This window comes from Nerophis ophidion, linkage group LG04, assembly GCF_033978795.1.
Source record: "Nerophis ophidion isolate RoL-2023_Sa linkage group LG04, RoL_Noph_v1.0, whole genome shotgun sequence".
Lineage (NCBI taxonomy): Eukaryota > Metazoa > Chordata > Actinopteri > Syngnathiformes > Syngnathidae > Nerophis > Nerophis ophidion.
In genome coordinates this window covers 39458658-39474958 of record NC_084614.1, presented here as the reverse complement: position 1 = coordinate 39474958, position 16301 = coordinate 39458658, and the positions used below count along the sequence as shown (strand labels likewise).

Below are 16301 nucleotides of genomic sequence, written 5' to 3'. Positions count from 1 at the left end.
ATGATGTGGCCACGTTTGTTACTGGATACATTCTAAAAATCTTCTAAGTTGGAGACTTTGCATGTGTAAGTACTATTATAGTTCTATCATTATTTAATACTTGTATTGTATTGTTCAATTAAGGAGCCTTATGACGTACATCTAGTGTGTGTGCTTAGCTGTTTTGTAGCTGCTAGCTCCTAGTAGCCTATAGCCGACCATGTTTACTGTTTGTAAATGACTTCACAAAAATACAAATGTATGCAACATTTTGACCGAAGCACCACCAGTGCAGGTTGTGTGGACAAGTGTTCTGAACCATAGGGCCAGGGCCCATTGTTCAGTTCAGTTCAGTTCAGTTTATTTGGAACATGCATGCAATACAATTACAATGCAATGCATCACATATATCAAGTTGTTTTATTACAGCATGTCTGAAAAGGAGTAGGAAAAAGCACAGCTTATTTACTCCTAACCCCTTTCATATCATAGCAGTTGTATCCAATTTATTTGTTCTCTGTTTGTAACAGAACAGTTAATAAATAAATATACCATAAAAAAGTAAAGAAATATTACATACAAACATAATCATTATCTCTTTTTTTTCCCCAAGATATTTGTGATGATTGTTCTTCTTTGTACTTTGTAAACACTTGTAGTTGGAACAGTTTCTTAAACTGAATCCTATTGGTGCTTTGTTTGATTGCCCCTGCGATGAGGTGGTGACTTGTCCAGGGTGTACGCTGCCTTCCGCCCGATTGTAGCTGAGATAGGCGCCAGCGACCCCAAAGGGAATAAGCGGTAGAAAATGTATATATATATATATATATGTATGTATATATATATATATATATATATATATATATATATATATATATATATATATATATATATATATATATATGTGTGTGTGTGTGTGTATATATGTGTGTGTGTATATACAGTATATATATATGTGTGTGTGTGTGTGTGTATATATATATATATATATATATATATATACATATATATATAAATATGTAAGTATATATATATGTATATATACATATATATGTGTGTGTGTGTATATATCTATATATATATGTATATATATATATAGCCCGGCCAACGGCCAAATTATTTCAACCCAATGCGACCCCGGAATCTATAAGTTTGGGGACCACTGATCTACATCATTTTCACTGATCATTCTTAAAAGCTGTTGTATTTTGTTTTGTGAATATTTCTTGAAATGTTTTTGTTATCAATGTTCCTCTTCTTTTTGTTTCCGTTATAGAGAACAAAGTTAAAGTAAAGTAAGTTAAAGTACTATTGATTGTCACACACACACTAGGTGTGGTAAAATATTGTCCTCTGCCTTTGACCCATCCCCTTGATCACCCCTTGGGAGGTGAGGGTAGCAGTGGGCAGCAGCGGTGCCGCGCCCGGGAATCATTTATGGTGATTTAGCCCCCAATTCCAACCCTTGATCCTGAGTGCCAAGCAGAGAGGCAATGGATCCCATTTTATAGTCTTTGGTATGACTCGGCCGGGGTTTGAACTCACAACCTACTGATCTCAGGGCGGACACTCTAACCACTACGCCATTGAGTATGAAAACTGGTAGATGATCGCTGATGTATGATATTAGCTGACCACTCGTGGTGGTATTATCCAAATCACTGGTAAAAATATTATCAGTAAGTGTGGCGCCATGTCCTGAGATTCTGCATGGTCTTGTGATTTTCAGATATAAACTTAGGCTATACATTGTGTCAATAGAGTCATCGATGGACTTTTGTATGTTAGGGTTCAAGAGGTCAATGTTGAAGTCTCCACAAAAGAAAGACATTTTTTGACTAATTTCAGTAAAATTTGTCTTAATCCAGTCCTCAAACATATCAATGTTTGAGTTAAGTTATCGATATATGCAGGTGATTAATATGTTTATATTTGAATGGTTATACATTCAAAGATATTTTCAATAGCTAATGTCATAGTTTTTACCACTTTGTAGTTTAAGTTCATCCGTTCTTGTGGTTCTGTTGATGTAATTTAGTTCATATCTTCAAAATCAATTCCTTTTTTAGTATCTATCCATGTTTCCGAGATAGCTATAACTTTGAAAGTGCTTCACATTGTTGGAGTTTGCATACAATCTTCTGCTGTTTAAATGAATAATCTACTGTTTGTTTTTGATTTTAATGTTTCAGTTATATTGTTTGTCTGAATAATAAAAACAATTACTACTGTATAAAAACAATTAGCGCCTTTTTGATAGCCACCACAATAATATCCGTTTCTCAGCTGTGGTTTGTATGGACCGCAGTGATATTCAGTTGTAATATGCTTTTCCACCACTTGTAGCTTTAATGCCAATCACAAACAAACAGAAGAATTCTGGAGCTAAAGTCACTGAGAAGTTTCTTAAGTGCAAACAATAAGACAACTGTGGTGGATTTTCATTTACACTTAAATTGTATTGACAGTTTAGTTAAGAAACATAGTCATTGTTCCATCCATCCATCCATCTTCTTCCGTTTATCCGAGGTCGGGTCACGGGGGCATCAGCCTAAGCAGGGAAGCCCAGACTTCCCTCTTCTCAGCCCCATCGTCCAGCTCTTCCCGGGGGATCCCAAGGCGTTCCCAGGCCGGCTGGGAGACATAGTCTTCCCAATGTATCTTGGGTCTTCCCTGTGGCCTCCTACCGGTTGGACGTGCCCTAAACACCTCCCTAGGGAGGCGTTCATGTGGCATCCTGACCAGATGCCCGAACCACCTGATCTGGCTCCTCTCGATGTGGAGGAGCAGCGGCTTTACTTTGAGTTGCTCCCGGATGACAGAGCTTCTCACCCTATCTCTAAGGGAGAGCCCTGCCACCCGGCGGAGGAAATTCATTTTGACCGCTTGTACCCGTGATCTTGTCCTTTCGGTCATGACCCAAGCTCACGACCATAGTTGAGGATGGGAACGTAGATTGACCGGTAAATTGAGAGCTTTGCCTTCCGGCTCAGCTCCTTCTTCATCACAACGGATCGATACAACGTCCGCATTACTGAAGACGCCGCACCAATCCGCCTGTCGAGCTCACGATCCACTCTTCCCCCACTCGTGAACAAGACTCCGAAGTACTTGAACTCCTCAACTTGGGGCAGGGTCTCCTCCCCATCCCGGAAATGGGGAGGAGGGAGGAGATGGGGAGTGCCATCCCAGAGAGGGCAGTCTTCCCTTTTTCCGGGCGAGAACCATGAACTCGGACTTGGAGGTGCTGATTCTCATTCCGGTCGCTTCACACTCGGCTGCGAAACGATCCAGTGAGAGCTGAAGATCCTGGCCAGATGAAGCCATCAGGACCACATCATCTGCAAAAAGCATAGACCTAATCCTGTAGCCACCAAACCTGAACCCCTCAAGGCCTTGACTGCGCCTAGAAATTCTATCCATAAAGGTTATGAACAGAATCGGTGACAAAGGACAGCCTTGGCGGAGTCCAACCCTCACTGTAACCCTCACGGCAATGCGAACCAAGCTCTGACACTGATCATACAGGGAGCGAACCGCCACAATCATACAGTCCGATACCACATACTCTCTGAGCACTCCCCACAGGACTTCCCGAGGGACACGGTCGAATGCCTTTTCCATGTCCACAAAGCACATGTAGACTGGTTGGGCAAACTCCTATGCACCCTCAAGAACCCTGCCGAGAGTATAGAGCTGGTCCACAGTTACACGACCGGTAAGCTTAGCATACATAGGCGCTCAAGTCTGGAAACCATACAATGCAATAAGTAGCATGGCATGGAAATGCCATGCTAAGTGATTTGTGATTTGTTAAGACAGTGACACTCCTGTAAAATATTGTTGTACACAGGCTACTCGTAATGCATATCCAAGTGTTGTTTGTTTAGGTTTGCCTCTTGAGAACCCATACTGTAATAAAAAAAACATGACTGTATATAACCTTCTGCTATTTCGTCTGTGTCACCCTCACGGTTAGCTAAGCCAGATTCTTCTCAAGTCGCCACGTTCTTCACCTTCCTGTCGAAGTCATCATGCAAACCCCGCTGGCCTTCGTTCTGGGCTTGTCCTCTGTGACCCAGCGCGCCGCAGGGCCAGAGGCTGGCACACCGTGCTGACTCCACTCGCTGGCTGTCCTGTAAATCGTTGTTTTATGGCCCTTGTAATGATTCCCTAGCCTGCAATCACCACTCTGTCGCACTGCAGATAGAACCCGCTGCTCGTGGCTGCTGACATGATGGGGGGGTTTGCGTCTGTGGATGGTTGGAAAAGATATTGTAGGAAACTGGAAAACACCCGATGATGACTAGGCGGCGATGCACACACTGCCGTTCGATTCTCGTCAATGAAAGTGCTTGAGTGTTCATACCCCATCTACCTTAATCCTTACTTCTGTGCAAAGGTCATATCAATTGTTGTGATTTTTAGATTTTTTTTAAATGTGCAGAACTGCAAACATTATCAGTACAATGTTCTTTTACATAATATAGCTATTTAAACCTAGTATGTACTCATAACTCTTATGACTATAGAGCTTATAGAGGCCCCCCTTCATACAGCAAGTGTGTTAGGAGATAATCGATTGCGTTCAGTATTAGAAAAGACTTGTGTGCAGACAAATAGTTTTTTTATAAAGTAAGAGATAATTCATGTCTGTTTATAATTTTGTCCGTCACAAGATAGCACTTTGTTTCAACGTTTACTTGCTCTATTTAGTCAAGTTTGATGTTCTCTTGGTTCCGTGCCAAAGCCAATAACCTCACAAACTGTAGTTTAGCCTTTTTTTGAGGTGGAAAAGTTGCAAATCTGAATTTTGTTTTATCTTTCATGAAAAACTGTAATATTTCAAACTTTTTTTTTAATTAAATAGGAATAGTCACACACTAGAGCGCATCCATGTGACGTTTCTGTCACCTGGTGACTCCTCAGTATACACTACTACAGGGGTCTTTTACGTTTTTCAGGCCAGGGACCCCCAAACTAATCCAGAGAAGGAGCAAGAACCCCCTTCTAAAACTATAATTGTGTTTTAGATTAAAATAGTCCTAAGGATACCTTGTTATTGTACAATAGTGTAATAAGATGTTTAAATATTACAGTATATGGCCGCTAGTAATTAGCTGGCAATTAAGTCACTAATCGCCAGCTGGCAACTAGCACCCTAATCGTTAGCTGGCATCTGGTGCGCTAATAGCTAGCTGACAACTATCGCATTATTCATTAGCTGGCAAGTAACATATTATTTGCTAACTGGCAACTTGCACACTTATTTCTAACTGACAACTAGCATCCTAATTGTTAGCCATTTGGCTATCTTATACGCGAACATGAATACTATAATAATATAATAAGTCATTTTATTTTAGATGTAGATACAGATTCCATTTAACATAACGAAAAATATGGTCTTATTACAAGAAAAGTTGAAAGACTATATAATAAGTCATGTTTTTACAGTGAGTTGGGCGGCCTTTCCACTGTAATTTCCAAACTACACTACAATATATTGGATAGATATTAAAGTGTATTAAAATTAATTACAATTTCTTGAATAATTGCAGGGGGAATATAAAAAAATCTTATAACAAAATTCTAATCAACCAAAAAATGCTGCATCTCTGGGAGATCCCTTGTTGAAAACCTTTGTACTACTACATCCATCCATTCATTTTCTATGGCTTGTCCCTTTCGAGGTCGTGGGTAGGCTGTAGCCTATCCCAGCTACACTCGGGTGGAAGGCAGGATATCATCTGTTGTTGTTTTTTTTTTGTTTAAAAAACAAAACGCCATGGATTCGATGATTGACTATGGGCAAAATGTAACGAATCAAAGTCAACTATGGAAATCCATAGTTGAAAAACAGTCCTAGAATATACACAAAATCAGACTTGGACATCATACGCTGCAGTGTGAAATAGCCCTTGTGTCACTTTGTTTGTAGTGATTGGAAACAACTGATATAGTTAGCAAAATAAATTAATGTTTTGTTGTTCTTATCGTCACCAAACAATTGGATTTAAACAATTGTTTTCATAATTTTTTTCCGGTGACTAATTGTTGGGTGCGTAAACATTCCTCAATGCTCAAGCGTGTTTACCTTGCAAAACCATGCATCTTATTTCTTCTTTGTTTATTGATTGATTTGAAAAAAATATTATTTTTCTGAGATCAAATAATTTCAATATAAATAGCGCCAGAAAACCTTACACCGTCATTAGTTTTGGTCTTATTAAAACCTCATGCTTTCCCACCCCCCCACGAGTAGCCATTAAACAGACAAGGCAGAGATTCTTTACTCTGCATGTGACCCTCCTGCTTAGTATGCCAGCCACGTCTGGCTGAAGGAGCGACATTAAATTGGGATCAGGCAGATTAGAGTATAATATAGAGGACTATTAGAGGATGCAAATGAGAATCACAGGTTAGTCTGTGCAGGGGTCCTAGCCATGCTTGTGGGACCCTTTACACACTACACTGTACCACATTTATGTGTTGTAATTAGAATGGAGTTGTTTATTGTTTTTGAAAAAATGTGGAGAAAAAATATTTAAAAAATGTGTCGATCTATCGGATGCAAGCAAGGTTTTTGATCCCCTCCTTTCCAACTTGTGTATCCTCCTAAGAGCCAGAGTTCTCTGTGGACGCTTGTATTTTTGCATTGGGCTATTTGTTCCGAAATGTATAACGCTCGTAAAATAGACCGAAAACAAATGTCCACTGCCAAAGACGCTGTTTTTAGGATTTTATTCTGACCTTGGTGATGTCAGACTTAACAATCATTATGAAAAAAATAATGACGGATATATTTTTTGTATATATTTTTTTGCATTCTAAATAATACAGTCGATCAAAAGTCTGCTTACAATGGAGCTTAAGGAAGCCGTACAATTTTGCTTATAGAGCCCCTAAAAAACATCCAAACACCTCCATTAAGGTTTTATATACATGATGTAAGTTTATATGGAATGTAGTAACAGGCACTATTATAAAAACTTTTAATGTTTACGTATTTTGATCATTTTACGTATACGCGACGCAATGATTTAAAAAAACGCATCATGATGTTTGCTTTTTTTCATCACTGATTAATGCTCATTGCAGACTTTTTGAGAGCCAACACACATGATAAAACATCACTTACTGTACAAGGTCTGCTGTCAATAGGGTGCCCACTGCTACAATGTTTATATATTCCCAGATGAGACACAAGCACTTTTTGTGTCGTTCTCGCCAATTCCAGGTCCTAATTGGTGGTCAAAGTGATCGAACTTGTGGTATTATATTCGTAGCCATCTACTTTTAAGGTGAAAGGCATGATTTACAATTTACAAACCTGCAGGGAAGTGAGGAAGCAGCAGACCACTCGATGATGTAAACACAGTGACACACGGTACTGATCATGGCGCCGCTATAAATAGTTTGTCTGTGTTAGCGCTTATAATAACAATATCACTAATACGTGGTTAATATTCAAGTCACAAAATGTAAATGAAGTATTGTTGGCGCTTTTTAATTGGTTATTAATCTAATTTTATGGCCTACTCAGTGGCCTAGTGGTTAGAGTGTCCGCCCTGAGATCGGTAGGTTGTGAGTTCAATCCCCGGCCGAGTCATACCAAAGACTATAAAAATGGGATCCAATGCCTTCCTGCTTGGCACTCAGCATCAAGGGTTGGAATTGGGGGTTAAATCACCATAAATGATTCCCGGGCGCGGCACCGCTGCTGCCCACTGCTCCCCTCACTTCCCAGGGGGTGATCAAGGGGATGGGTCAAATGCAGAAGACAAATTTCACCACACCTAGTGTGTGTTTGACAATCATTGGTAATTTAATTAATTACCTTTAACGGGACAAGCGGTACAAAATGGATGGATGGATTATAATGAGTATGAGACTGAAAGGTTTTGGTGTACTAAAACACATGCAAACCTGACAGCACACGCAAAGCTGATCTACGAAGCGTGTGCAAAGTAGATTGCGTCTGCGTTTGCTCAGTGAGCAGAATAAGGATCCACTTTGTGTCTCTGGCTTTCTTAATATGTAACATCTATGCAGATCGTCAGAACGCCCACAATACGGGAAGAATGGTAAATGGTAAATGGGTTGTACTTGAATAGCGCTTTTCTACCTTCAAGGTACTCAAAGCGCTTTCACCCATTCACACACACATTCACACACTGATGGAGGGAGCTGCCATGCAAGGCGCTGACCAGCACCCATCAGGAGCAAGGGTGAAGTGTCTTGCTCAAGGACACAACGGACGTGACGAGGTTTGTACCAAGTGGGGATTGAACCAGGGATCCTAGGGTTACGCATGGTCACTCTCCCAACTGCGCCACGCCGTCCCCGAAGAACAAAATGCAAATATAATCATACAGCACACACAGCCTGGTTTACTAAACTAGAAAGTGATTGCGGCTTCTGAATTTGCGTATTCATTTAGCATGTCTGAAAAGTGTATCCAAACTGATCTGTTCCAAACACGGCTGAAGGATCAGTGTCGTCGCTGCAAAGACAGACGATGGACAGATGTGAATCCTCCGTCCTATGTGTGTGTCAAGTCAGCACAGTGCCGCAGGGGACAGAGAGAAGTTCGCTGATTCTTGAGCAGATGTTGAGAAGAAGCGAGCCAGCCAGATGGTGAGAATGCGGTAGCAGGAAGCCTGGACAATATGGGAGCAAGCTGCAGAGCGCAAGGTCACATAGACCGAGCTGTGGAAATATGATAAAATTCTACATTCAGGTGGTCTATGACGTGTTGCCAAATCTGTCCAATCTCTTCATTTGGGGGAAGGTGGAAACACCAGCTTGCACCATCTGCCAGAGGGGAGGAGCCTTGGAGTACATCCTAAGGTGATGCACAAAAGCGAGGGGCACTTCCGCTGGCGGCATGACCAGGTCTTGAAAGTCATCGCAAATTCCATCTGCTTTGCCAAAGTAGGACTCTTCGCCCAGTGAAGAACACCATCGCTTTTATTAGAGCTAAGGAAAAGTCTACAGCAGTGGCCCCGGAACACCTCTTTTGGATTGTTTTGCAACGGCACACGATTGGGGGATGGCAGTAGATCTGGGGAAGCGGCTGAAGTTCCCCAAGAGAACATCTAGGCTAGACATCGTTCTTACCTCAGTAGCCTCAAAGCAGGGGATTCCCTTGGAGCTAACTGTGCCTTCAGAGGACCGCATGGAGGAGGTGAACAGTAGACAGCGGGCAAAGTATGCTGAGCTAGTGGAGGAGTGTCGCAGCAATGGTTGGCGGGCAAGAGGCCAACCCTTCAAAGTGGGACACCGGGGGTTTGTGAGTCTGCAGGGCCTAAAAAATGCAGGGTATTACAAGAGCCAGCCAGCAATGGGCCATCAAGTAGGCCACTGATGCAGTAGAAGTGGCCTCGAGAAGGCTGTGGATCAGGAGGGGAGAAGCCTGGCATGGAGGGTCGCACTACCTGGACACTTGCTGGGGCTTGATCAACCCCAGCTGGGTCGCCAAACTTGGGAGTAGATTTGATTGTTGAAAGACCCGAAACCCCCTGTGGTTTCGGGTTACATCACTAACGATGTGTCCAGGGGCACCAGACGGTGTATCTAAAACGGATTGACATTGGCCGTGTCAGCAACCTAAGGTTCGATCCCCACCTTCTACCAACCTCGTCACGTCTCTGGTGTCCTTGAGCAAGACACTTCTCCCTTGGTCCTGATGAGTCTTTGTTAGGGCCTTGCATGGCAGCTCCAGCCATCAGTGTGTGAATGGGTGAATGTGGAAATCATATCAAAGCGCTTTGAGTACCTTGAAGGTAGAAAGCGATTTACAAGTATGACCCATTTACAATATTGTCTTTTTAGAAACGTCCTTTTATAATTCTATACTGCATGTTGGGTGACTTTAAGGGCTAATCAAAACAAATATAATTGATGTGTTTTGGTGTCTTATAGTGTTTTTTAATTACACTCGTTTTTTCACATATGAAAAAACGAGTGTAAAAAGGGACAAGCGGTAGAAAATTGGATGGATGGACGATTGAATATACATAATTTCTAAAATGCCCATATAAAGTGGTAGATGTCACCTGCATGTTTGAAAAGAAAACATAACACCACATGTAGGAGCAGTTTATAATGAACTTGCAGTAAATAATGGAGTGTCACGCTGGTGAAAGCCCCATTTAGTACACGCAAAACATTTAAAATAAGGTGGTTTGCACTGCGTTTCAACTGTACACGCAGTCTTAGTAGATCACAGGCAATACACCCACTACTAGTGGACACTATTTTAATGTTTGCTAACGCTGTGTTGGGCGTGGTATTTGGAGCTTAGTAAATTACGCCTAAGTTATATTCTTTTTTTTTTCAGTTGTTCAGCCTTTGTTTTAGTACAGAGGGGTACACAATTCCCCAGTGGTACACATAAGTTGTTAAAGAACAGAAGTATTTATTGCATCAAGCATATAGTCAGACTGCAGATCCAGCAAAACAGGGAACCTCCACAAGCCTAAAGAGTGTTAGTTTGAGTGGCCATAAAACAACTTGCTGTGGAAGTATGCAGTGCAGCCATGAGTTGTTTGCTAAGAGTTCGTCTTCCCGGTGAAATAGGACAAAAACAGGGGTGCGTCCCAGGGACAATGTGCATCACAGGGCTTGTTTTTAGTGTCTTCTAGCATATTGAAGAAAAAAATTAAGCAGAAAAAAATCAGCACAATGTAATGTAGAAAAGATGATAAGGAAAAGATTTGCTTTTGAAATTATCAGGTTTGTTTTTTATTCTTTAAAACATTTTCTAGATATCAAATTGGATTTTAATTTGGCACCAATAAGAAACCTACTCTTGTGATAATCGTTACTTGATGGCTGGCGCCCCTTACACCCAGATTGGCGCCCCTTACACCCAGATCACGCGCTGGACATATAGTTCCCCATAGACTCATCTTACGTGAATAAGCACATGTGAAATATCAATAATGAATGGCAGGCAGGCCGCTTCATTTGAAGTTTAACTGCAAACTTGTTCCCAACCTGTTCCTGCTCTTTCATTAATAAGGCAAGACAAGAAATGAATATAATGACAATTAAGATATTAATGTTGACAACATTATCCAAATATTCTTATTGTTTCTCGTGGCGCACTGTGTTAGTAAACGGATCTGGTATCAAATGTAGATGTACAAGTATTGTACAAAACTTGTTTTAACTATGTAGAAAATCCATCCATTTCCTACCGCTTATTCGCTTTGGGGGTCGCCGGTGGCGCCGGCGCCTATCTCAGCTACAATCGGGCGGAAGGTGGCGTACACCCTGGACAAGTCGCCACCTCATCGCAGGGCCAACACAGATAGACAGACAACATTCACACCCACATTCACACACAATTTAGTATTGCCAATCAACCTATCCCCAGGTGCATGTTTTTGGAAGTGGGAGGAAGCCGGAGTACCCGGAGGGAACCCACGCATTCACGAGGAGAACATGCAAACTCCACACAGAAAGATCCCGAGCCTGGGATTGAACCCAGGACTGCATGACCATCGTATTGTGAGGCAGAAGCACTAACCCCTCTACCACCGTGAAGCCCTATGTAGAAAATGTAATATTTAAAAAAAACAATTGAACATTTTTCCATGAATTTGCTATAGTACAAAGTAAAATATAAGTTTGATTAAAAAAGTATGAAAAATGTTTTACATAACTAAAAAAGTGTGGGAAAATGCATCATTCAACTTACTGCGTCATGAGCTTAGTTTAATGAATCATTGTGACCTCTAGGTCAATGTTTTTCAACCTTTTTTGAGCGAGGGCACATTTTTTGAGTTAAAAAAATGCGGAGGCACACCACCAGCAGAAATCATTAAAAAAACGAAACTCAGTTGACAGTAAAAAGTATTTGTCGCAATTGTTGGATATGACTTTAAAACATAACCAAGCATGTATCACTATAGCTCTTGTCTCAAAATAGGTGTACTGTCACCACCTGTCACATCACACCCTGACTTATTTGGACTTTTTTGCTGTTTTTTTGTGTGTAGTCTTTTAGTTCTTGTCTTGCGCTCGTATTTTGGTGGATTTTTCTCTTGAGTTTTCCTGTAGCAGTTTCATGTCTTCCTTTGAGCGATATTTCCCGCATGAACTTTGTTTTTATCCTTCATCGTGGGGACATTGTCATGTCATGTTCGGATGTACATTGTGGGAGCCATCTTTGCTCCACAGTAAGTCTTTGCTGTCGTCCAACATTCTGTTTTGGTTTACTTTGTAGCCAGTTCAGTTTTATTTTTGTTCTGCATAGCCTTCCCTAAGCTTCAGTACCTTTTCTTAGGGGCACTTACCTTTTGTTTATTTATTAAATACGTTCTTACCTGCACACTGCCTCCCGTTGTGTCAACATCTACAAAGCAATTAGCTACCTGCAGCCACCTACTGATATTGAGAGTATTACACGGTTACCCTGCAGAGCTCTAGACAGCACCGACACTCAACAACAACACATCATTTGCAGGCTATAATTACTGGTTTGCTAAAAAATATTTTTAAGCCAAATAGGTGAAATTAGATAATCTCCCATGGCACACCAGACTGGATCTGGTTGAAAAACACTGCTCTAGGTGTTCAAAAACAATTAACGCTACAATTTGAAACCTTAAATCTGTCATAAGGGGTTTTCATGCCTACCATTGTTCTCTGTTTGAGTAATATTACTTGATTAAGCCTTTTTCTGACATTCCACACTCCAAAATAATAATAGTGCTTATATTCTAGCAGATTAATATCAGTATCGGCCAATACCCAAGGCTCCAATATAGTATCGGAAGTGAAAAATTTGTTCTCAAGACACCCCTAGTTGTAATGTTGTAAAATATTATTATGCTCATAAAATTTGAGTTTTGCACACACGTGCTTTGTGGACATCAGCTTTGAGTAGAACTTGTGTACTGTTCCACTTAATTTTTTACTTCCCTAAAAATAAATTGTGTAATATACGGCACTAAAAAAATATCGATGGGTATTCTCATTCATCCAGGCCATTGATTGATTGATTGATTGTTTGATCGATTGATTGATTGATTGATTGATTGATTGATTGATTGATTGATTGATTGATTGATTGATTGAATGCCCTGAGAACACTAAAAAAGCTAAGATATCAATAATGTGTTGAGATAGCATAGCATTTACTTCAGATGGGTTTTGGCCTAGTTAAGTTAGCTTAGCGGTATGTCCTTCAAAATCTTACTTGTAAATATTCGTCCCAGATGTTGAAATATCCAAAAAATGTAATTTAACTTATCAAGTGTGTGTTCCAACAGCTAACTCCGCTTTAACAGAAACTCAACCTTCTCTTGTTTCACAGCAAGATGTCCTGGGAAATAAAAACTACTCTAAGAAATAAGAGGCAAATAACCCAGGAGGATGAAAAGCAATGGTAAATGTTGAACTTTCTTTCTTTCCAGACACCCATTGTTCCCCCTGCTGGCTCTGCTGTTTGAGAAATGTGAGCAGGCGACACAAGGATCTGAGTGCATCACGTCCGCCAGCTTTGATGTCGACATTGAAAACTTTGTTCACCAGCAGGAGCGGGATCATAAACCTTTCTTCAGTGAAGACCCAGAATTAGACAATTTGGTAGGTAAACAAATGTAGTAATTCACTGTTTAAAATGCTACCATACTGTAGAGATGTACGGCTTGCAGTAGCAAGAAGGTTGTGGGTTTGAATCTGAGCTGTGGCTGCATATGTTCAGTGCCTTGATTCAAATTCACAATAACTCTGTAGTTTGATGTTGACGGACTGCTTTATTGTTCCTAATCGACAAATGGGTTTCTTTCATACCGCTTCTTGGTCCATTTGTTTGCTGTTCAGATGTTGGCATTCACACTTAAATCAACTGAACTATCAGAGAAAGCATACCAAAGTCTATTTGAACTAAGGATGCACCAATCGATTCGGCCATCTCCATTGAAAAGTATATAATTAGCCAATGGTGATTAATGCCTTTTAATGCTGATCATAAATGCGTTCCCCCTCTGGCTGATACTGACAAGAGGCGGCTAGCAGCTAACTTTGTATCCCACACCCAGCTCCCTTAAGGTCATTATCACAGCAAATAAAGTAAACGAACAAATAAAGTCATTATCATTAAAGGATAAGGCTAAACATGTTACACACCGAAGGGAGAAGGAACAAACATGCTAATTGCTAAGCTAGCTGCTGAGCTAGCTTCAAACAACACGGATTGATCGTTACTTTTTGTGGTGTCGATAGCAATGGTAGTATCATTAGATAATCACAATGAGAGTGTTGTTTGCAACAATCCCTGGTAATATTTACCTGGACACAGGCGAACTTTAAAGGCAAAAACCAGGATATAAATATATAGTAGATAGTAGTTTTTGCTTTTGTTAAAGTATTGTGTACTATCGACTTTGTTTGAGCAAACAATTGTATATAATAAAAGAGAATAAGGAACTAATATAAATATTAATGAAATTGTTAAATTGTCAATATCATTCAATATAAATTAGGGGAAAAATGTACAGTCGGTATAGACTGATTTCAATCATGGATGATTGTATCGGCAGTATAAAAGCCCGATCGAAGCGTACCTAATTTTAACTAAACCAAACGTGGATGAATACGACCGTACAGTCACTAAGTTATATCCTTCAAAAATGATAACAATTATAGGTGTAACAGTTAGGACTTCAATTACCATATTTTTGAAACTGTAGAGCGCAACCACTAAATTTTAATAGAAAAAATAGCTTCACCGGACTATAAGTTGCATATATTTACCGATATAAAATATTTTGTAAATGTTTATTTACATACTTTAATTGTTTCAAAACGGTGTCTGTAACACGGCAGTAAAACGGCTAATCGGACAAAACAAGTCATTCTCAGGAACACAGTAGCTGCGGAAGCTAGCTCTTCAATCAGCTAAATAGATTCAATGACTGCACAGTGACATCTTAGTGAGTTTACCAAGGAATTTATGAAACTGCAACAATACTAAATTGTAAGTTAATAATACTAACACAGACACTCGTTAAAAAGCATTTTAGCTTATGCTAGTGTCGTTACATTACGATAGCACGTACAAATGCAAGGCATGAAAACACTCTTACAGACATCACACATGGGGCGGTTTAGTAAGTATAAACAGCTGTAGTTACACTGTAAAACTTGCAAATGTTGCTCGGAGTTATGAATGAAGAATCCATACAAGTCGAAACGATATGCACGGCTGGGAAAAAACAAAAACAAAGCACTACCCTTAAATGGAAGGACATCTGCAGTGAACAAACTCGTCCATAAGGTTGCGCTATAGCAAAATCAATTAAACATTTTCCAGGGGTATTTGCTTGTTTTTTTTTAAACTGTTTTCAATTATGGTTGATATCAGAAAAAATCCACAAATTAGCTGCACCGTCTTATAACCGCAGGGTTCAAAGTGTAGGAAAAAAGTAACGAAAACAGAATGTGCGGTAATTTACGGTAACAATTATTTTAATAGTCAACTAGTCAGTGTTTATATTCCTGCTTAGTCATCTCGTCAAACGATTATTGCTTATGAATTACTGTACACGTTTGAGTTTAACGCTGAGTTCACGATTTGATTTTAACTCAGTTTTATTATCAATCATAGTAAACCCAACTCTAACAAAAGAAAAGTAAAGTACTGAGAAACGAATAGCTTTACTTTATTACACAAATTATATAACCACAGTGAACAATTAATCAACAGACTTAAAGTGTATGATGACATTTAGTGCAAAACGTATTTCTATCCTGTACTGTCAGTGTTATTTAGCTGCACTTATTTACTGAAAGCAGACCTTGGCAGTTATTTTGACACGGGGCCACATTGAGAAAAAAAAATGTGTCTTGAGGCTGATGTGTGTGTGTGTGTGTGTGTGTGTGTGTGTGTGTGTGTGTGTGTGTGTGTGTGTGTGTGTGTGTGAAATTAAGTATATTTATATAGCGCTTTTTCTCTAGTGACTCAAAGCGCTTTACATAGTGAAACCCAATATCTAAGTTACAAACGTACATTTAAACCAGTGTTGGTGGCACTGGGAGCAGGTGGGTAAAGTGTCTTGCCCAAGGACACAACGGCAGTAACTAGGATGGCAGAAGCGGGGATTGAACCTGGAACTCTCAAGTTGCTGGCACGGCCACTCTACCAACTGGGCTATACCGCCCCATGTATGTGTGTGTGTGTGTGTGTGTGTGTGTGTGTGTGTGTGTGTGTGTGTGTGTGTGTGTGTGTGTGTGTGTGTGTGTGTGTGTGTGAGTGTGAGTGTGCGTGCGTGCGTGCGGGCGTGTGTGTGTGTGTGTGTGTGTAT

General features: G+C 40.3%; 1 protein-coding gene across 1 annotated transcript in view; it reads left to right on the top strand.

Moving 5' to 3' along the window:
- pknox2 (pbx/knotted 1 homeobox 2) overlaps nt 1-16301 on the top strand; it is a 354581-nt gene that overhangs the window by 248394 nt on the left and 89886 nt on the right. Inside the window, exon 5 of the mRNA XM_061896425.1 lies at nt 13410-13581. Within this exon, the coding sequence (XP_061752409.1) occupies nt 13410-13581 (172 nt within the window). The remainder of the gene's footprint in view (nt 1-13409; nt 13582-16301) is intronic.